Here is a 23,420-nt window from a genome sequence, read left to right on the forward strand (position 1 = left end):
TTGTCATTATCGATTGCTAGAGAAAATTGAATTAATGGTGTAAATAATGCTAGACAAACAGCCTAACCTGTCAAAATGTCATAGAAATGATTTCTTCACTGCTATGTTTAACAGAAGCATGTCAGGCACTTTGTTTCTATCCAGTCCAGTGGACTGCTGCTCTTGTGGAGTTTATTGTTTGGTGTGGCATCATTGCATCCCCCTCGCAGGCACCCCTAATCAAAATGGAATACAGGCATAGGTCTAGGAAAATTTGAATATTCATAACATGTTATTAATATTTAACTGAAACCATTTAAATATGGCATATTGAGAAAAGTAGAAAAAATATAACCTAAGGATTTTCACTGACATTTTGTTAACTTGCAGTTCTTACATGACACTTCTAACCTCACTAAGGACTAAATTTATATCCTTTCAAATCAGGCATATAACAGCTCTATTGACAGAACTTTAATTATAATCCTGACAGATGCTATGAGAACTGATCTTCTTTATTTCCTTGAATGCCATTTAAAAAGTCATAATGTAAAGGAAACAAATGAGTAAAGATTGCATATGTGAGAGTTAGGTAAAAATTACAAGTAGTTAGAAGGCACAAAATATAAATAAACAGTTCTTAATATTAAAACATCATTAATGAGACTAACAAGTTCTAATATCTTCTTGTGAAATGTTTTATTGCCTTGAAGGAGTAGTTTAATTTGAGTGTTAATTGGTGCTGAAAATGTTGGAGGACGTCCATTTTCCAGATGTGACTATTAGTGGGCTGTTTGGAATGGACAATGGTAGTATTTGTCACCAAGTTCTTTAAAAACAATTGAAATTTCCCACTGATAAAAGAAGTCTGTTCTGATGGGAATTTGTTCTTTGTGAAATAAATGCTAGAGCTGTAATTATAGTGATTGAATCATTTAAAGTGAAAACAAATAGATTTCAAAGTTGGTTATCTTAATATAAAGCATTTGAAATGCCAATAACTGGCAATTATTTAGAAATGATCATAAAATATTAACCAAAGCATGCTCACTAATAAGCTTTTATCTTTTAATGAATGTTGAGCCAAAGCGATTAATTTAAATTGTAAAAATTTTTAAACAGTCTTAAAGATGTACAAGCGGGCTGTAACTTGTATTGAACATAACAGTATACAGCTACATAGCTAATAGAAAAGCATCTTGGAAGCACTTCCGTAACAAGATAATACATAATGACCAAGAATGATACAGTGCAGTAAGCCATTCCCAGTTTTTCGGCGATATTCATGGAATACAACTCTGGAGTTCTACTGAAAAATAAAATTTAGAAAAAGATTCCGGTGGAGACTCAAAGCTTATGGTATATTGAGCTTACACCAGTGCCGCTGAAAACAAGGCATGTTCAGGAGGTGCTCAGAAAACCTACTTTAGCATCAAGATTTGTGACCTAGAACTGGATTACTGTTGAGGATCATTATAGGTCGATCTGCACAGAAGAGACCAAACCCAATGAATTACACTATGGGCAGGATTTCTTTTTTTTGGAAGCAAAATCCTATTCATCATAATTACCAACATTATAAAAGAGTAACTGGATAAAGTATATTCTTCTAATAAGACAAAATACTTGTTCAGCGCTTAATAAGCCCAGAAGAAGTTCATGTACCTTGTTAACATATCCTCATTTACTCCTTATAAAAACCCCGTCTTGTGGCTGTATTACTATTCTCTCCATCTTGTAGGTAGGAAACACTGTCCTCTGTTCACATCTTAATCCTCTGCCATCTTACTTCTGATGTGCCACTCTACCAGAAGTGTTTTTGCTGAAATCCTCAGTGGCTTCCTCATTTGCTGAAAGTGCTAGTTTGATTGGACTTGACCTTCAATGGCACTTGGTGCTGGTGGCCATCCTAAAGCTTTGGACTCTGGTGAAATCACATTCTCAGGGTTGCGTGTGTTTTTTTTTTTTGTTTTTTCCTCAGACTTCTAGCCAGCCCTTTAAATGCTTGTCCTTCCCTGGGTTGTTATATTTTCCCTGTGTTCCTTCTACAAGTTGTAATACTGGACAGACTCTTCTTCGTCTTGATTTCTGGGGATAATGTTTTCAAGGTTCATTCATGTTGTAACATGTATCAGAATGTCATTCCTTTTTATGGCTGACTAATATTCCACAGGGTATATGTCTATACCACACTTTGTTTATCTGTTCCTCTGTTGATGGACACTTGGGTTCTTTCCACCTTTTGACTACTGTGAATAGGGCTGCTGTGAAAAATGGGTGTGCAAATATGCATTGTACTTTTTCCTTTCAGTTCTTTTGGGCAGTTCTAGGAGTGGAATTGCTGGGTCATATGGTAATTCTATATTTAAGTTTTGGAGAACAAAGCATAATTTTTTAAAAAGTTAAAAACATACATATTGTGAGGACATGCCAGTGATTTATTTAACTCATTAATGAGGGAACGGGCAAGATAGTTGGACTGATTCAGTGGAGAATTCAGGAGGCTGGAGTGAAAGAACACTGAAATTAAGTTGCTAAATTAGATGCAGTTGTTAATGTTCCACAGGGCAACACAGGCTTATCTTTGGGAATATCTTTCCTGCCTGGCAGAAATCATTTGCATCTCTCCCAGACAAAAATCATTTGTAATTTATCAATCTTCTTGAAGTTACATAATTATACAGAGTCTGGGCCCTAATCCCCAGAAAATGTCAAGTCACACAAAGTTACATTTTCCTAGAGAACCACACAGCCCTTAGGTGGGCCCGTTAGGCAGTGCTTAGTGTGGTGTTGAACGAGCCATCTTTTTGCCTGTCTCCAAATTTTGAGTGCATTTTTCTTAACTTTTTATTTATTCCCTTTCATTTTGTCTACAGTATTTTTTGCATTCCCCGTTTTAAGTAGACTTTATTTTTTAGAGTAGTTTTGGGCTCACAGCAAAAGTAAGTGAAAGTACGGAGATTTCCCATAAGCCCTTTACCCCCAAACCTGCAGAGCCTCCCCCACCATCAATACAGGACTCCCCACTGACACGTCACCACCTAAAGTCCAAAGTTTACCTTATTGTTTGCTCTTGGTGTTAGATATTTGGTGGGTTTCAACAAATATATGATGACATGTATTCACCATTATAGTATCAAACAGAAGAATTTCACTGCTCTAAAGGCCCGATGTGCTCTATTCTCTCCCCTCATCCCCTGGCAGCCACTGAGCTTTTACTGTCTCCATAGTTCCGTCTTTTCCAGAATGTCATATACTTGGAATCATACAGTGTGTAGCCTTTCCAGATGGGCTTCTCTCACTTAATAATATGCATTAAGGTTCCTTCATGTCTTTTCATGGCTTGATAGCTCATTTATTTTTAGCCCTGAATAATATTCCAGCGTCTGATGGACCACAGTTGATTTCCCCAGTCACCCACTGAAGAATATCTTGGCTGCTTCCAGGTTCTGGCAATTATGACTAAAGCTACATGCAGTAAATCCCCATGTGCAGGTTTATGCGTGGACATGGTTTTCAGCTTTCTGGGTAAATATCAAGGAGTGCAGTATGGTAAAGAGTATGTTTAGTTTTGTAAGAAGCTGCCAAACTGCCTCCCAAAGTAGCTGTAGCATTTTGATTCCCAGCAGCCATGAGTCAGAGTTCCGGTTGCTCCACATTCTCACATCCTTTTGATGTTGTCAGTTTCTGGATTGTGGCCATTGTAATAGGCGTGTAGTGATGTCTCATTGTTTTAATTAATTTGCAATTTCTTGACATCAAATGACGTGGAGCATCTTTTTAAATTATTATTTTCCATCTGTATGTCTTCTCTGGTGAGGTATCAGTTAAGATCTTACACTCAGTTTTTTAAATTGGGTGGTTTGTTTTCTTATTGTTCCTTTTTTTAAGTCCTCTGTATATTTTCTTGTCTTGATTTTAACTCCTGCCTTTCCACTGATCATTCCAAAACCTGTCTCTTGCTCTGGCTTCTTCAGTGGTGGTCTTGATTATTTTAGCTGTTTTCTGTAGCTTGATAATTAGTGATTCCTTTGTATTGTTGATGAAATGCTTAAGACACAGTGACTTTTTGCTTCCATCTATCCTGCCATCACCACCTGTTTAAAGGCTGCCCACTCTTCAAGAACTTCCTCAGATTCACATTCTATAGCCTTTCCTAATTTCTGGTGTCTAAAGTGACTGTTCTATCAACAAATATCATCCAGTGTCTGAAATGATCATTTATTCTCTCAACAAGTATCATCACCCTTGAAGTCCTCACCAGTTATTTCTCAGTTAATCATCACTCCTCGTGGGTCTGGGCCTCAAGCTTTTATCCCACTCAGACTGGTGGTGCAGACCTGTGAACACAGGAAGCCCATGAGGCGTAACTACTGAATGAATGAACGGATGGAGGGAGGGCGGAAGGATCGCTTCACATAGTACAACACAACTGACTGTTAACTGAGCCGCATTTGTCATCGTTCAGTTTAGCCTGGAACGTAATTGCAGGTGGACGTTCTGTTGGTCTGTAAAACAAGTTTACCATTTGTAGTCAGTGTGTCTTAAGTCATTGAAATCTGAATAATAGTCCAGAAATCTCAGCTTTGTTTTCTAGTTCTGTGCTGCACTGCTCTCTGTATGGCTAGCAGCGAGCATAGTGCTTGACGCCTAGTGCACAAAAACTGCCAACTGGTGATAATAGATATATTGATAATAATACTAATAATACATATAATAAAATCAGTTATCTCTTTTGAGTATTCTCTTTGTACCAGATTTCATGCTTTCTTTAGGTACAGCACCTCATTGAATTCTTGTAAATAACTGGGGGCTATTTTTATTGACAGGGGATATGAGACTTAGGTTAAATAACTCGCCTTAGACCACACAGCAGGACATAATTCAGACCAAACTTGTCTAACTTCCACGATCCTTTATGTCTCAGTGTAGATGTCAGTTCACTAAGTTACTTTTAACTGTTCCTCAGAGTCTAGATTAGAGGTCCCGTTGCAAACTGTTTCTTTTTACATAGTCTTCTTCAGATTGTTTTTATACATGATTGATTTGTCAACATCCCTTATAGGTATTTCTGTGAAGTAATCACAGCTGCACGCTTCGTACCCAGAGCGTGTAAAGGGACATGTGGTTAACGTTCAATTTTAGAGCTGAGTGACCACCAACTGATCACCGAGGGACTTAGGAAGAACTTAGATAAGTGTTTTCCGGAAGTGCCCAGTGTACTCTGTGGTTGGATTCTCAAGTGTGTAAAAGAGAAAGGAAACTAACTTTTTTATATACCAAGTACTATATTAATCGTTTACACTGAGTAACTTATTTATCACATTAAGATATTAGTATTCCTTTTTTTTTTTTTAATTTAGAAACTGAGTTTAGGGAAGTTAAGAAACTTGCTCAGGGTCTTCTAAGATGCAGAGCTGAGGTTTGAACCAGAACCTTTCTATGCCCAAGTGCGTGCTGACTCCATTATACTAGGCTTTATACTTTAATTAACATAAATTTTTAAAAGTTGTATATGGTGGTGTGTTACTGACTCAGGTCCTTGGGCTCTTTAATCAATAGAAATAGGTAAGAGGCCAGACAAGGAATTCAGGCCAGGCTTTACTGGGACCCCTGTGGGGAGTGCAAGCTGGTCCTTTAAATGCGGTGAGGGTGCGGGTGGGTCCAGGGATGGAGCTGGAGGGGTGGCTTGGGTAGCCTGCCCACCCCCGTTGTGGTCTGTGTGCAGGGATCATGCCCATTACCCTTCCATTGCTCCCTGAACCTCAGAAGTGGTCATTGGTTTGTGGCCTTTTTGTATCTTATTCATAATTTGCTGCAACTGTGCATGTGTGCAGTTATTTTTAGCCCCTTAGAGTTTCTTTGTTTTCTGTTGCTCAAGCATATGTTTGTCTGTAGCAAAGGGTCCCAGGTGCCAGCCTGTTTCAGATACATAGAATAAAAAGGGGTTTGACTATAAATTAAAATGTTCTTATATCATTTGTAATTTTGTAGTTTTTTTCCCCCCAGACGGGTTTTATTTTGTCAAAGTCTCTGATGCTGTGTAGGGCTTTAATCAGCTTTCAGCTGATTAAAATGAACTTTGAACTTAATAACTGATAAATGACATAAATGTATTCTTGGATTGTGTGGAAACATTGATTAGAAGCCTTTAGAAATCAGAAAGGATTTTGAAAAATAGGATTTCCAAGTCAAGAAGGATTTAGAAAAATGAACTTCATCTGATAAAACATTATTAAAATTGCTTTAAAAATTTTAAAAGAAAAGTAATGTTGCTGTATAATTTAAGATGCATTAACCATACCATTTTGGAAATAGGTGGGGCATAGAATCGTGCTCCCAAAAGAATGTAGGCATCTGTGGAGATTTTAAGGGGAATTCAGTATGTGTGGGGATTTTAAGGGAATTCAATATAACGCTGGCTTAATTTCTAAAGTTCCACCCCAAGCATTACAAGATGGCTTCTTTTTTTAATTATGCAAAATATGCTGCAGTTAAAGATTAACATTGCTTTAATTCCTGTTAGCTATCTTGACTAGTATTATAAAATATTGGTATAATGTCTTTAGAAGTTGATTGCTAAGAAGCAAAATGTAGTCATTTGGGGTCTAGATAAAGAATACCAATGAGACTTTAATATTATATTTCTATACATAAATCTAGCATTCTATTAAGGGAAGAAAACCTAATATTAAGCTAAAACAGAGCATCCTGCTTTTAGAAGCCACGCTGGCAGAGTTGCTTCTGTGCACACCTAGATACCACTGAAAGACTCTTGTCAAGTATACGGCAATGTCTCCTCTGTTATTTTGTTTCTTTGTGACCCATCCCTGTGTCTGGAGGGGATTTGTGGTAGACGATAATGACAAATTACAGTGTAGTAATTAACTAGCAGGCATACCTGAGCTGTAGCCTTGAGAGTCATACCAGGAGGTGAGAGGTGCACTGAGCCCACTGGCTGCAGGACGTAGCTTTCAGCTCTCGGGCTGCCAGACAGAAGAAGCATGATGACAGACATGAAGGGGTCCTCCCCAGCAACAGGAAGCACAGACGGGCGTCAGGAGAGCACTGTCATCAGTAATATATAGATAAACAAATAAAATGGCATAAAGAGGGAAAAAAATCCTCTTTAGTATCTGCCTGCAGTGGTCCCTGACCAAAGTTAAGAGACCATGGCTTTAATAACAAGCTTATAAAAGATACCTTGGCCACCTCATGGTTGTTTTTTATACTGACTTTAATTACAAGTTAAGGACGTAGGATTTTGTCATAATAACTGTGAATGCATATGGTAAACACTGTGATTTTAAGTTTTAGTCTTTGATGACTTACCTTGATAAGATACAGTAGTTATAGGAGGTAATAAAATTGCCTTTAATGTATATCGTTTTAGAATACCAGTCATTTTGCGTACAAGGAGGCTTTTTAGCAAATAATAATTTGAAACTGAAAACGGTTGAATGCAATGCCAAGTGGACATCAACTGCGTGCTTTAGCTAAGCTAGCATAATTGGAATTTTATTAGAAAATGGTCCTACTGCGTATTTCTTCTTAAGTGGAAGGCAATGCATGTTTTTGTGGAATGAAAAACACTTTGGTCGGGAAGCAGCGTTGTGGCTGCTGGAAGGCTGACCCTGTGAGGTAGACAGGCCTTTGCCGGGACACATTTTGAGCTGATTTCTGTAGTTGCCGCAGTCACAGTCAGAGGTGACGTGACCACTTAAGTCCCATTATAAAATTTTTAAAATAATTATTGGGGGAGGGGTAGGTAATTAGGTTTATTTATTTATTTTTTTAATGGAGGTACTGGGGATTGAAGTCAGGACCTTGTGCATGCTAAGTGTGTGCTCTACTCCTGAGCTATGAACCCTGGAAAATGTTACCTTCATTCTCCTCTGCCGGTGGTACAGATGTGTTCAGTGCCAGCTTAGAGCATCCTTAATTGGTTTGACTTTGGCACTTCAAAACCACCTGCATGTGAGTTTTAATAATCACTTTATATTAGGTGGCGATGTTTTTATAAACATCAAGTTTAGCTGTAAGATGTGGGTGGATTAAGTCTTTTTTCCCTGTCTGTAGTTCAGTAAATGTTTGTTAATGATTCTGTGCTTCACCCTTCTCTGGTTACTGGATAGAATCTGAAAGAGTAAATTTCTCAGATTTTTTTGAGGGTCACTGCCTATTGCTAATGCTTCATTTTATATTTGATGCCTATATAAAGAGTATGCGTTTGTTTCCTATAAATAGATTAGGTCTTATTATTTAATAAAAGATAGTCTATCACCTCTTCATATTTAATTGTTTGGATTTTGATTTGATATCTATGGTCTGATTCATTTTGATCATGTCAACAGGCTATGGATAAATAGTATTTTGTGAATTTGGAATGGTTGAAAATAAGGTTGCTGAAACCCAAGGTAATTTATGCCTTGAACACTCTGGTGCATATTCTGAGTTCAGTATATAAAATTAAAATCAAAACACCCGAACGTAAGACCACAATGCGGAGTTGGACTACACATGCCAATGACCCAGTGTGCCCCGGAACCCCATTTCAGTGGGAAAGCCAAGCTGTAGTGAGGTTAAACATGTTCCTAGGCTCACATATTCTTAAAATCTATATGTCTTCATAGAACTCAACTTTTACAAAGTTTTAAAATTAGGACTTTGGAGATAGGCCAAAAAAAAAAAATCAGCGACTTAGTGGATTTCAAAACGTCTTCCTACTATGTTGAATCTAACGTAACAGGTACAAATTTTGCATGTAGTCTCATCTGATTTGCGTAATCTCAATCTTGTTTGACAACCTCTCTATGATCACTGACATATCTGAGTGGTCAAGGGTAGTTTTATTTTTTCTTTCTTAAGTGTATGTATAATATATGTGTTATATATATATAGTTTTATATACATATAAATTATTTTGTATTCTGCTACTTAGTAAAAGACAAGTGAAATATTTTCTTTCAGCTTCTTAACTATTTTTAACTAAAATTCATTCCACATTTTGGAGAATAATGGTAATATTTAGTAGTTTGTGTGCTTTTTAGGGCAGCTGGTATAACTGGTATTTGTATTACAGAAGAGCAATTATCAGTAAAATTATATTCTGACGTTTGAACTGGCAAGTGCTCGGGGAATGTCTGAGAGGGTAATTAGACAGACACAGGGGTCTTTTTAGCGTTAGTGACCGCGCTGTTGTAATCCTGGTTGATGTTGGAAGAGCAGCCCTATTTGTGCTGCTGATCAGTGAGCCGTTTTCATGGGTGCTGAGCACAGTCTTAAAAGTAGCAATCAACACACGCATGCGCACCTAATTTCTTTCCCCCCAGGATTACAGAGTTAACATCTTCCTGAGACAGAAATGGAATGACCCCAGGCTGAAGCTCCCTAGTGATTTTCGGGGCTCAGACGCACTGACAGTGGATCCCACAATGTACAAGTGTCTGTGGAAACCCGATTTATTTTTTGCAAATGAAAAAAGTGCCAATTTTCATGATGTAACCCAGGAAAACATCCTCCTCTTTATTTTTCGGGATGGAGATGTCCTTGTCAGCATGAGGTACTTTTATCTTTAATACGTGTAGATTTATCTTTGCCTTTGAAAATTAGCATGTCACAGAGGAATGCCTTAGACGAGTCCTGAGACCTCTGCTTCTACTTTCAGGTTATCCATCACCCTTTCGTGCCCTTTGGACCTGACCTTGTTTCCCATGGATACTCAGCGTTGCAAGATGCAACTTGAGAGCTGTATGTCCAACTGACCGTAAATGACTGTAGGAATAAAAGTGCTTAAAGTTTCTAGGCCATACATGCTACTCATATCTTAGATAACAATGGTAAAATGAATGCTTCTGATTACAAATAGGCACTGATTTATTTCAGGGAATTACGGTTATTCTTTAGCTCTGTTATTTGTGCCGAGATAGACATGTCCTTCTGGTACTAGGTTTTTATTTCCGCTGAGTTGTTGCGGCTGTGGGTGCGCATGTCTGACTGACTTCAGTAGCCATCTTCATCTGAGTTAGTCATATAGGCAAGGCAAAGGGGGCAATGATGTCCTAATAACTTTACTAATGTTAAAACCACATTTTTCAGAGCAGCGGAAAATTTGGAAAACATTGCAAAATATTATCTAAATCCCACCAAGCATTCATTGTCTATGGATCTGTTAAAAAAATTATGTTTTACAGAATTGGATTTTGGATTTTCTGTATTTCTATGATCATGTATTTTTCAATTTCTAAAAGATGTACTAGAGGTATTTATTGAAATGATTATCTCTAAAATATATTAGTTAATTTTCTATGAAGCTTATCACATTAAAAGGAGGCAATAAAGCTTGAAAAATTAACAACAGTTAATTAACAATTAATTAATGCAAAGAATCTTAAGCCTGAATACCTGCATACCATGACCTTTTTCTACAAAGAATGGCCCTGTAAATGTCCTGCATGTGCCTGCTAAATGATGCTTTCAAGTAACTTAGTGGTTATTTGTTGTTGTTTTTTAATTTACTGAAGTTGGATCCTGAATTTGAACAATATTTATTGCTTTCTAACTGGAACATATGAGATTTTGAAGACTTAAGTGTTATGTGTGTACATGTTTGTACACGTGTTATAGACACACGCCTGTGTGTCAATCTGTGTTTGTATAAATAATTCCAAATGTGTATCTACATTCAGTTCTATTACTAGATACACTGAAGTATTGCTTCAAAAAATGCAGGCATGTTAGGGTTGAAGGGTAGGTTGCAATGTGCCGTGAATCCCATGGGATCCTTGAGGAGTAGCCGGGTCCCTCCGCCCCCGGTGTGGCCCCGGGAGGCTGCCGGGATGGAATCCTGTCCCTCGGAGGGGTTTGTTTTATGGCTTTCCTCCGGCAGTGCAACTCCTTTAGGGAAGTTGGTAGTTAATCCTTCAAAACACCAAGTGTTCTGGTGCTTAAGTTTCTTTAAAAATCTCTGCGTAGCATGTTGCATGATTGTAAATGTATCCATTCAGAAAGCTAGGATCATTTATTTGTTACTTGTTTATTGATGACGATTCAGAAATCTGACATTGAAAAATGTGCTACCGTTTATGACACGCTCAGATTTTAACCGTGTGCACTAACCCAATTATTTTAGCTTGTCCTTTCTTTAAGCCGATTATGTGTAACTTTTGTGCTAATAGTTTCATTCGTGACCATAGATTTTTTTACCTCTTGACTTTTTAAGAAAAGTTTCATATAAAAGGGCCGATTATTTTGCCATTTCAAGGTTTAACATTTGGATTATTGAAATATTAAAGAAGTGTTAATAATTGTATGTCAAACTAATATTTTATTTATGCATTTCTGTTTCTAGTTGGTTACACAACTGATGATTTACGATTTATCTGGCAGTCAGGGGACCCTGTTCAGTTGGAGAAAATCGCCTTGCCTCAATTTGATATTAAAAAGGAGGATATTGAATATGGTAACTGTACAAAATACTATAAAGGCACTGGTAAGTAAGAGTCTTTGAACAAGACCAAGTCTGTTTCAAAGTTAACATTTGCTAAGGACAAAAGAGACAACACTAGTTAAAAAATAAGTTCAGTTTTTATAAATGCGCTATCTTTACTTTCATATATTTAAAGTTTTTATAAAACTACATTCACTAAAGTTAATTTTTTTATTCCTAGATAGTTTTGCTTTTCTTATGCAATTCTGGATAACAAGAGGTTTTCAGGTTTTTTTGTTTGTTTGTTTTGTTTTTTTTTGTAACATGAACTTTCCAGCAGTGGTCTTCTTAGATATTGTCAAGAAATTCTACTCTGGCAAGATTCACATTAAGGCCAAACATTATGGATATAAACGATGTAAGCCATATATTTGCCTGCTGTTTTTTGGGCAGTTTTTTTGATATTTATTGACACATATTTTTAATTTTTTAATGCATTCATCTTTATGTTGTGCAGGAAGCAATAAGCCTGTGAAATAATTGGACATCAGTAAATATTTCCTGTATGATAATCTTGGCCTGGGTTAGGGAAGTTCCACAGAGTAACCTCCTTCATTAAATTACATCAAGCTTTGCAGAAATGAAAATACAATACTCACTAATCAGTACTTTCATTATATGATTAGTGAGTCTCCCCTGGTAGCCATAGGTTCTTGAGGGCCTTAGATAATCACGTATAGTGCTGTCTCCCTTAGCAATATAAATCAAGAGGTGATGGACTGAATTTTGATCATTGCATTCACACTAATAATCAGCCTAACTTGTAAATCACCACTCAGTTTTAATTCTGTATCTGGAAGTAAATCATGACCAAGATATTCAGGAATAGATATAACAGTTAAAGGTGAAATTTATTGCAACATTTATGATGACTTTGCAAAGATAAAAATGTCTGGGATAACTGGAAAATTTAGAGGTCAGGTGTTTGAACTAAGACGCTGCCATCTTGACATCACTGAGGACAAAATGTGATTTAAAACATTCCTGTTAACATTAGAACCAAAGGTAGAGTGAACAGTTGCACATTTGCCTTGTAATGAACGTGGCACAGGCCAACTTGGCGATGAAGTTAGTCTTGGCGTCTGCTGTCACTAACTTTCAAATAAATGAACAGATTATTTAACATTTATGTATAAGTCGTCCCTTCTCTTATAGGACTTGAACTATTTTAGGGCAAGAGAGAAATTATCAAGTATAAGTGCTGAAAGAACCACCACGGTTTTAAAAGGACAGACTGAGAGCTCTTAAGCCTTCGACCATCAAAGTGCTCAGTGAAGAAGTCACCGCCACCTTGACCGTTAGATATGGAAGTGGTCTTCTTGATAATTCTTGCAACTCACCTAGTAATGAAAAAAACAAACTTGAAAGCCAAGAGTTTTTTGCGGGGGTTGCGATATAGAAATCTATTTAATAGAGGGCTGTTTGAGTTCCTGCTCTCTCTCAGGCCTTGTTTTAAGTGCTTTGCAGGAACCCTACGGTTTAATCCTCACAAGTGTCCTCTGGAATCAGTACGTTTGCTCTCTCTGGATCACCCATCAGGCGGACACTTGCCCACGGCGTGCTGTTACATAAGCGCTGTGCTGGGACCGTGAGTCTGACGTGTCCTCCCTGCCTGTGTCCAGGCCTGTCACGCTTGGAAACGTCAGTTCCCACATCAGTCTATACACTTACCATTTCAAAACGAAGAGTCTCTAAATTGTTTTGAGAAATTTGAAATAGCCTTTACTGAAGTTTTAGACTTCATCTAGAGATGACAATAAAACTAGTCATTTTATTTCTCACTTTATATAACTTAAAATTACATAATAGCATTGGAAATCTGGGGCATAGGGGGCGTAGGTGTTAATTTCTTCACCTTTAAGCCTTGTGCTTAAAAGTCTCCATCAGGAGACTCAGTAGTGAATAAAGGACAAATCTCTGCTCTTTTATAGATCCAAACATAGTAAGCAAATAAAGTAAACATAATATATATAATATAAATATTAATGTAATTTAGTTCAAAGAAGGAATTAAGAAAGTGTGCTGTGAAAAAAAAAGAAAGAAGAAAAAAAGGTGTGCTGTGGTAGAGAATATTTGGGAAATTGCCCAAGATTTATGATAAGTAAATCTTTCATAGATTTTTTATGGTATTTTTTGAGTTATCATAAATAAGTCACTGATACCTCATTAGCTACAGAAAATAACAGCAACAAAAAACTCACGGCTAACGTAATAGTAATTGACACTGTGTTTCAGTAAACACACTTTATCCGCATTTATATGAATCATGAAAGAGATACCAGCAAAACATTTTAATGTTTGGATAGTACTTAGAAATGTATTTAGGAGAATAAAACATTCAAAATATATGGACTGCTCCACAATGTAGACTAGTGGAAAAGATACAGAGAGTGACATATAAAATGATGGCCCATATTTTCTTTAATTTGGACAAAATTATCAGAAATAATGCTTTGGCTTGAAGTTTATTAAGAATTATGTTTTTTGTAATTACAATAACTACACAGGTGGAGAACTATATGGGTAAACAAGTATGGGAGAAATACTTAAATTGGAAGCCTGAGTGAATAGCGATCAAATCCACCCCCGCAGGAAATAGAAAGTAAATTGAATTTGCCGATGAACATTCGTATCAATTAGCGGCCCACCTGCCTCTCATAAATGTAACAGTACCAGGAAGGGATCAAAAAGGATCAAGAAATGTTTCTCATAAAAGTTTACGGAGCAGATCGCGGTGATATCCAAGCATGTATTTTTACTGCCAAATGCATCCAAGTCTTGCAAGTTCCCCTGCAGATGCCTTGGGGAAGGGACTTAGAAATGTGGTTTGGATGAAGGACTCTTGGTACCCAAGCTGTCATTTAAGCCTGGGGGGATGGGGTGTCAAAATCTGCATTAAAGTGAGCAGCTTCATAGCAAACTGTTGTCATATTTATGACGACTTAGGCCCCCAAATGCACAGTAAGTCCTGTGAGCCCTTCCCTGTTCGGCATGCGCTGAGTGAACGTAAAATTTACCTGCGCAAGTGATGCTCTTACATAGCCAGGTACCTCACCGCTCGTAGGAACACCTTCAGCCTCCTTCATGGCAGTAATGGGCTTATGAAAGATTCGATTTTGGACATTTTGCCCATGGTTGTTAGTTAGAAGCATATGTTCTTGTTTTTCCAGACAGGAAGTTAAGCTGAGAGGAGGGGCGCTGAAAAGGGACCGGGAGCGTTTCATCATTTTGCCTTTTATAGCTTTTTAAAAGCTGAGCATGATTGGAGGGAACTGCCTAGTAATGAAATCAAAATTTAAAAAAGACAAATGCTCTGCCTTGCTTGTGTTTTGATACAAAATGGAAACATTTGACATAATTAGAATTTACTTCAGTTCAATTGAACTCTATTTTTGTTACATTTTAGGCGTAATATCTTTCTAATCTCTGAGAGGTATTGATGATTATAATTCGTTGGAAAAAGGATAGATATCTAAGTGATCTGATAAAGAGACAGAAATAGCTGCTTTTTCAACATTTATTAAGACCTCATTGTGTGCAAGTACTGCTTTAGATATTATTAATGCATAAATAATGAAGATTATTCTAGCATCAGAAGTAAACAGAAGTAAAGAATTCTTCCCAATTAGGAAAAATAGATAAATACTACTTTTTAAACTAAAGTATAGTAAAAAGTAATATTGTCCTTTCCCCCCATGATTATTTTGTTTACCCACTGTTCCTTCATTTATTTGTTTCAGTATTTTAAAATAGTTATGTATGGTTTACGCTGAACACAACTGGAGATATTTTAACTTTCTGGTATGCATGCATAACTTTCCTCTTGTTGAATGGTAAATGGCATTCTTATCAAAATCAAACATTTAAAAAATCGGCTCAAACACCTCGAAACATCTCTTCTATTCCAGGGTTGGGAGAACATTTGTGTCCTTTATTTTCTTTCTGCAGCCAACAAAGGCTCTGATGAGGCTGCGTGTAATTTATGATTAATCTGGGGGACTAGCTGATGTCAGGCAGCTCTAGAATTATGCTGTAAACCAGGGTCTGCCGTAAGTCTCTGTTTTTGGAGGTGAAGCCCTTTCCCTGAATGAGAGGACATTCGGGGTCCTGGAGTGGGGGCTTGTCAGATGATTTGCCCTTGGTAAACTTTTATCTGAAGAGACAGGGAACACTCACTTCTTATTTTTGTTCGTGTTTACCTCCAATACTGTTAATTTTTCAGGCGTAAAGATGCAGATGAGTTACTGTAGGTGGCCAGCCATTCCAGATAAGAAGTGGTCCACGTGGCTGGAAATTGTACTGACAACCACTAGTCCAGGCGTGTTTCCTTTAAGACATGCTCTGCTTGACTTTACTGCTCCCAGGCCATTGGGACCTGGGACACTGCTCCTGTAGGTCATTTGCTCTGAGAGTCGCTGTGGGTATGAAGTTTAAGTCCACTGCAGATTCTCTGCACTAAGACCTAAGACCCATGACAGGACATCTCAGAGCAGCAGGTGATGGCCGTTTCTCAGTGTCGTGATGAAGTTGCCAAAGGTCAGGTGATGGCCCTCATGCCATCCATTTAGACCCGATGGTTATACACACTTACAGAAAACCTGCTTCTGGAGGCGTTGACTCTGTGAAGGTGTCCGGAGCAGAAGGGCTTGTCAGTTCCTGGCAGGTGGTGAGAGCCTCACTCTGTCCCGCGTCTGTCTGTCCGGCAGGGTACTACACGTGCGTGGAGGTCATCTTCACCCTGCGGAGGCAGGTGGGCTTCTACATGATGGGCGTCTATGCCCCGACCCTGCTGATCGTGGTCCTGTCCTGGCTGTCCTTCTGGATCAACCCCGATGCCAGCGCCGCCAGGGTGCCCCTGGGTAAGGTGGTCCAGCCGCTCTCTCTGAAGTGACCGCGCAGCTTTGACACAGACTCAGTCATTTCCAGACAGTGAGTTTGGAATTGATGGCAACCCTTTTCTTTCTTTCTTTCTTTCTTTCTTTCTTTCTTTCTTTCTTTCTTTCTTTCTTTCTTTCTTTCTTTCTTTCTTTCTTTCTTTCTTTCTTTCTTTCTTTCTTTTTCTTTCTTTCTTTCTTTCTTTCTTTCTTTCTTTCTTTCTTTCTTTCTTCCTTCCTTCCTTCCTTCCTTCCTTCCTTCCTTCCTTCCTTCCTCCCTCCCTCCCTCCCTCCCTCCCTCTCTCTCTCTCTTTCTTCTTTCTTTCTTCCTTCCTTCCTTCCTTCCTTCTTCCTTTCTTCCTTCCTTCCTTTCTTCCTCCCTCCCTTCCTTCCTCCCTCCCTTCCTTCCTCCCTCTCTCTTTTTTTCTTTCGCAGACTTCCTTCAGCACTTGCCATTGAACTAGACCCTCTCCATATTTGTGTATTCTGTAATGAAACTTAAGTTTTTTTCTTTCTTTGTCCTTGGGGGATTTTGAGCAGCTCTTGCATCCTACTTTGATTCTCAGGAAATAATTAGTAATAAGTGATTTTTGCAGATAACTGAAGTCTGAAATCCCCATCAGTGCCATGCTTAAGGACAAATGGCTGTTCGGATAGAAATCTTTCTCAGTAGTATTATATACGCTCTCATACTCGTCACCAGGGAATATGTAGCACAATTTATCTTTTGAAAAATGACTTAGCACCATTTTCCTAAACATCAGTTATTGTGTGCTCTACCGTGAGGAGAGGCTGGAGGGAGTAGGGGCTGGTTATCTGTGCTCTCCAGTTTGTTATTTTTAAGATTCTGTGACATAAAAACACCATTAGCCAGACTTAACAATTGTGTGCGGATAGAGGTTAAATAGTCTTTGGTTAGGGAAAGAATCAGGAGCCTTTCTTATGGGTAAAGTGAGTAAACTTCAAAATAAGGACATTGTAACAACAAACTTTGATTGCTTGGAGTGTCTGAAAACTTGTCATTCATTTGTGTGTGTGTGTGTCTGTTCTGTGAATATCACCTGGAACTTACATGGGTCAGACTGTGAAATGTCTGACCTCTCGGTGTCTGGTTAGTTGCAGAATTTTATTTTTTATTTATTTTTCTATTATCATAAAGGCCTTGTGCAAATCTCCCTCCTGACTTACTGGAGGAATTAAATGAAATACAGATTTTAAAGAGCAGAAAGCAAGGAAAAATCCAGTGACAGTGACAGTTTTATCTGAATAAGAATGTTGGCGGTTTATTAATAAAAACCCACAAAGATCGAATCTATATCTTAATAAGCAAAAAATGGGGGTAATTTCATCCTAAGGGTTAGGTATCTGTGATGAAGATAATTACAGTTGATAAATTAATCCCTCAGGGAATGAGAATTAACTATGTAGTAATTATACTGAGAATGAAACACTCTCAAAAGTAGATTTAAGTTCTCACTTACGCTTGTCAAAAATATCATGCATTTCCCTCAAATTGTTAAATTGTGTTTATTAGGAATATCTTACTCCCTGGTAGTGACATAAATTAAAGTTAGAGGCCTCTAAGGGTGCTTTGGAGACATCCCAGCCCCTGGCATCTTCTTGAAGGACAGTGTCTGTAAATCCTCTTCTGTTGCAGGACTTGGGATGTGAAGTCCCTGAGCTGCCACTCAGCACCACGCAGACTTGCCAATGGAGAGGTGCTTGGTGGTCAAAAGTCAGTCTCTAGAGTCAACCCGGGTTTGAATTCCAGCTCTGTGCCTGCTGGCTGTGCCCACCTGGGCGACAGATCCCGTCCCTGTGAACATACTATGAGGACATGCCGACAGGGGTGGGAAAGTCCCTGGGGGCTTTCTGGAGGACTGAAAAAATGGGTGCACAGCCCACGTGGCACACTCAGGAGCTAATACTCTGCCTCACTTACAGATGACTTTACAGTGTGCACAACATCTCTACCCATTTTGATCCATTCAAGAAATATTTATTGTGCGCTGACTGCGCGCTAGTACCATGTGAAAAGATGGGGCTACCTTAAAGAGTAAATAGCTCATGAATAGCTAACAAAATAGATTTAAAAAAGACAAAAACTCAGCCTCAACAAGTTTATCCTTTCTTGGGAAGAAACAGACACCAAAGAAGTGCAACATGTAATATATAAGATGGTGATACAGGGATGAAAGTTGAGGGCAGCAGCCTGCTGGCCAGGAGTCGCCAGGAGGAAGTGATCCTGGATGGAGACGTGGAGGAGGTGAAGAAATGCATCACTGTGGGTCTCGGGGAAAGGGGGGTCCTGGGCCACGACCATCAGGGCAGCATTCTCGAGGCAGAAGCTGCCTGGGGACTTTGGGGAGCACCAGGCAGTGCAGTGTGGCTGGAACAGAGTAAGAGAAAGGGAGATTCAGAGACAAGGACAGAAAAACAACAAGGTGAGGGGTGGGCCGAGCGGCATTCCCCGAGGAACTCTGGTGGCTTTGGCTTTTATTCCGAGTGACACGTGAAGCCCCCGAGGGCTTCTGAGCATTAACTGACTTTAATGTTTTTTGCCTTTGCATCGTATTTTTTAAATTGAAGTATTGTCGATTTGCAATGTTGTGTCAATTTCTGGTGCACAGCATCATGTCTCAGTCCTACATAGACATACATACATTCCTTTTCATGTTCTTTTTCATTATAGGTGACTACAAGATATTGAATAGCTGGTTTAAATTTTAACTGGTTATCTTTACTGCTTTGTTTAGAACAGACTGAAAGGGGCACAGGTGGAAGCTGGGGAAACGGTGAAGAGACCCGACATCAATGTGGTCCGGGCCGGGGGTGGTGGTGGATGTGCTCATCAATCTTAGATGGTGGATACAGTAGAGATGAAGAGAGGTGAAGATGTGTTGTGTGTGGGATTTAAGAAGTAGAATCCAAGATGACTTCAAGGTGTTTCGGGCTGAGAGAGACTGGCAAGATGGAATTCCCAGTGCCTGAGGCGAGAAGAGCTGCGGGTCAGGTAGCTTTGAGGAGGTGGAAGGCCAGGAGCTCGGTTCCGGACACACTGACTTTGCAGTGTCTGAGGATGTCGGATGGCAGTTGGATGTTCAAGTCTGGGGTGTCCCGGAGAAGTCGGATTGGAGGTCAGAACTCAGCTTTGTCAGGAATAGATGGTATTTAATGCAGTAATCCTGGAGTGGAGACAGAGGAGTCTCAGGGCTGAAGTTGGGGAACTGAGGAACAGAACGACCAGGGTGCTGTGGTCTCCTGGGATTCTACCAAGTGGAGGAAGTGTTTCCAGGTGAGGAGAGTGATCAGCCAACTACCTGTAGGCTGAAAATTCCCATTGGACCCAACAGCCTGGAGAGGCACTGGTGTCCAGGACAAGGACAGGTCCCCGGAGTAAGGAGCAGAGGAAAGCCTGGTGGGAGTGACTTCCAGAAAGAACAGGTGAGGAAGAGCTAGAGTCAGAATGCAACTCCTTGGAGATCATTAACTGTGAAGAGGAAAGGAGGATGGAGAAATAGCTGGGTGGGAATGGGAGCTGAGTCTGACTGTTCCATTGTGTCACTTAGGGTCTCGGTTGCCTTATTGATTTTTCTGTCTGGAAGACCTGTCCAGTGATGTCAGTGGGGTGTTAAGTTCTCCCACGATTATTGCATTCGCATCTTCCTTTTGTTTTGTAAGGCGGACACAATCATGACATGTTTATTTTTGGTTCTCTATTTAGAACAGTGTGATTTGTTCCAGTGGTCAGCAAATGCTTTCTGTCACACACAGGGTAATCAATATTTAGGTTTATGTTGAAATCCCTAAATCTGCTTTTGTAGCACTAAAGCAGCCTTGGACAAGACATACTGAATAGATGTGGCCGTGACCCAGCAAAACTTTATTTATAAAAATCAGTGCTAGGTCTGACTTGCCCTGTGCATCGAGTTGACTGACCCCTGGTCTGTAGCATCAGGACAGAAGTCAGAGCATGCGGGCACATACAGAGAGCAGTGGATAGATGTCGGGGTGGGGGCTTGTAATTGATTTTGCTTTCTTAATGAAACAGGAAGCAAGGTCATGAGTTGCAGGTGTGATAGGGTAGAGTGTTGTGGTTTGGAGAGAGAGGAAAAGTGGTGCATGGACCAGGAAATACACTCTGACTGCCCTGTAGGGTCATGGACTTCTTTAGGTCAGTGATCATAAATGTAGAATGAGATCGGTCAACACGTTGGCATGTTTACGTCTCGCCACGCTCATAAAGAGAAAACTAGAGGATAGGGACGTATTTACGCTTTGGAGACTTATCCATGTCGTTGCTTGTGTTAATATTTGGTGCTGTCTCATTACTGAGTACTGTGTCCTAGTATGGATACACCAGCTTGTTTTCGCTTTAAACAATTGTTGGAGATTTGGGTTGTTTTCAGTTTGGCTGTATTATAAACGTTGCTGTGAATAATTGTACAAGTCTCCGTGTGGACATACGTTTTCATTACTCTTGGGTAAATACCTAGGAATGAGATTTCTGGATTTTATGGCAAAATGTATTTTACTTCTATAAAATGCTACCATGGTTCTATCAGAATAATGGTGCCATTTTGCATTCCTACCACTTGTTTCACGTGCTCCCCAACACCTAAGTTTTTTGACTTAATGTAGTGGCTGGGACCTCAAGTTCAGTGTTGAGTAGAATTGTAAGAGATGCTTATTCCTGATTCTAATTGAAACATTCACTGATGGGTATAATAGCAGCTCTAGATTTTTGTAGATCTCTTAGTAAGACTGAGGAGGGTTGATTGATTTCTAGATGTTAGATAAGTTGGGAAAATTATTAGCACAAAATTGCTCATAATATTTGCTCTTCCTTTTAATGTCTCACTGTAGTGATCATTCCTACATATTTGTGATATTGTTAAATTGTGAATTTTTCTGAACACTCTAGCTAAAGACTTACCCATTTTCTCTGTATTTTCAAAACATCAGCTTGATTTCATTCGTTTTCTCTATTTTTTTCACTGACTTTTAGCTCTTTATTCTTTTTTTTTTTTTTTTCTTAGTTTGGGTATTATTTGATATCTTTTTGGTATTTAAAGTGAAACTTATGTAGTTAATTTTAGGTCTTTCTTCTTTTCTACTGTGAGCATTTAAATTACAAATTTCCCTTGTAAGTCCTGCTTTAGCTGCAGTGCACACATTTTGATATAGTGTATTTTCATCTTTTTCCATTAAGAAATATTTTCTCATTTCCCTTGTGATTTCTTCTTTGGTCCATGCATTCTTTAGATATGTGTAGTTAGGTTTCCAAATATTTAGGGTTTTCTTAAGTACTTGAATATGTTTTTTTAAAATTTTGTCAGGGAACATACTCTATGATTTCAGTCCCTTTATATTTACTGAGACATTTTGAATGGCCCAGCCCAGCACATGCCTCCTGGCAACCATACCGTGTCCCCTTGAAATGTGTATCAGGCTTTGTGGGGTGTAATGTTTAAATATTAGTGGAGTCAAGTTGATTGACAGTCCTGTTGAAATCTTTTAAGTCTTTTGTCTGGTTTATAGTTATTGATCAGAGAGTGTTAAAATGTCCAACTTGGATTATGGAATTATGCTTTAGGTATTTTGAAGCTCTGTTACTAGACACATACATATTTATAATTTTACCTAAAAAAATCATATTACTGACTTAGATTAAATTTCAGGATATTCAGTGGATACAACTCTTTTGACCCAAAATATCTTTCCTTTTTTCTACTTTTTTCCCCCTACATTGTTCCAGAAGATTATGCAAATCAATTTGCCAGTCTCTTCGGATTATGCCCATAATTTTTATTTTCTAAAACTTAGGAGAAAAACCTGTATCATTTACCCTGGACTCATTTTGCTTTCTAAAATATTAGTTTTGTGTTCTAGTTTTGTTTTCCTTCCCATCTTTTTTTTTGATTGATTTTTTTCCATTGTTAACAAACATCAGAGCTTCATCTATGAATTTTCCATAGACTCTGACTTCAGCTATTTCTTTATGTATGGAAGTAACTTTTGATACTTTTTACCCTAAGTAAACTTCACTCTAACCACCCTTTTCCTGTTACATAAAATACTTTAAGTGCTGCTAAAAGGGATTTTTTTTTAAAACAAACACTTTTAAATTATAAATGAAAATAAGATGAATAATTCAGGTCACTGTCCAGACCTCTAGAGGCCACACATAATACCTTTCTTACTCTGATCTTTTCTTACCATCTGGAGCAGTGGTTCAAGATTTTTTTTTTTTAAAGAAATGGGATTTTTTTTCATTTAAATTTTTTTAATTGAAGTATTGTCGATTTACAATGTGTTATTTCTGGTGTACAGCACAGTGATTCAGTTATACATATATATATTCATTTTCATATTCTTTTCCATTATAGGCCATTACAAGGTATTGAATATAGTTCCCTGTGCTATACAGTAGGTCCTTGTTGTTTACCTATTTTATATACAGTAGTTAGTATCTGCTAATCCCAAACTTCTAATTTATCCCTCCCCCTACTGTTCCCTCTGGTAACCATAAGTTTGTTTTCTATGTCTGTGAGTCTTGTTTCTATTTTGTAAATAAGTTCATTTGTGCCTTTTTTTTTAGATTCCACATATAAGTGATCTCATATGGTATTTTTCTTTCTCTTCTGGATTAACTTCACTTAGTATGACAATCTCCAGGTCCATCCATGTTGCTGCAAATGGCATTATTTTATTCTTTTTTATAGCTGAGTAGTATTCCATTATATAAATACGCTACAACTTCTTTATCCAGTCATCTCTTGATGGACATTTAGGTTGCTTCCATGTCTTCGCTATTGTAAATAGTGCTGCTGTGAACACTAGGGTGCATGTAGGTTCAAGATCTTTTTGATCATAAGGATCTTTTTCAAAAATGAAAGTATTTTTGGATTCCTGTCTGATAGTAATAGTAGTTTTCCTTTTAGTATCATTTGATTAAAATGTTGAAGAATGATAACATGCTGATATAATTTAGCAGCATTTCTAAATGACTTTTCATGTTATTAATCACAACTCCATATGTACCAATTTGGTGAATACTGTAGTTCATCTCCCAAGGG

The 23,420-nt window shown here is 38.3% G+C and overlaps 1 protein-coding gene across 2 annotated transcripts in view; it reads left to right on the forward strand.

The window, feature by feature from the left end:
• The window catches only part of GLRB (glycine receptor beta), a 72,359-nt gene that overhangs the window by 40,171 nt on the left and 8,768 nt on the right, over nt 1–23,420 (forward strand). For both annotated transcript variants that reach the window (XM_074376599.1, XM_010955486.3), the window contains exons 5-8: nt 9,312–9,541; nt 9,647–9,729; nt 11,330–11,470; nt 16,174–16,326. In XM_074376599.1, coding sequence (XP_074232700.1) covers nt 9,312–9,541; nt 9,647–9,729; nt 11,330–11,470; nt 16,174–16,326 — 607 coding nt within the window. The remainder of the gene's footprint in view (nt 1–9,311; nt 9,542–9,646; nt 9,730–11,329; nt 11,471–16,173; nt 16,327–23,420) is intronic.

This window comes from Camelus bactrianus, chromosome 2 (assembly GCF_048773025.1).
Source record: "Camelus bactrianus isolate YW-2024 breed Bactrian camel chromosome 2, ASM4877302v1, whole genome shotgun sequence".
Taxonomy (NCBI): domain Eukaryota; kingdom Metazoa; phylum Chordata; class Mammalia; order Artiodactyla; family Camelidae; genus Camelus; species Camelus bactrianus.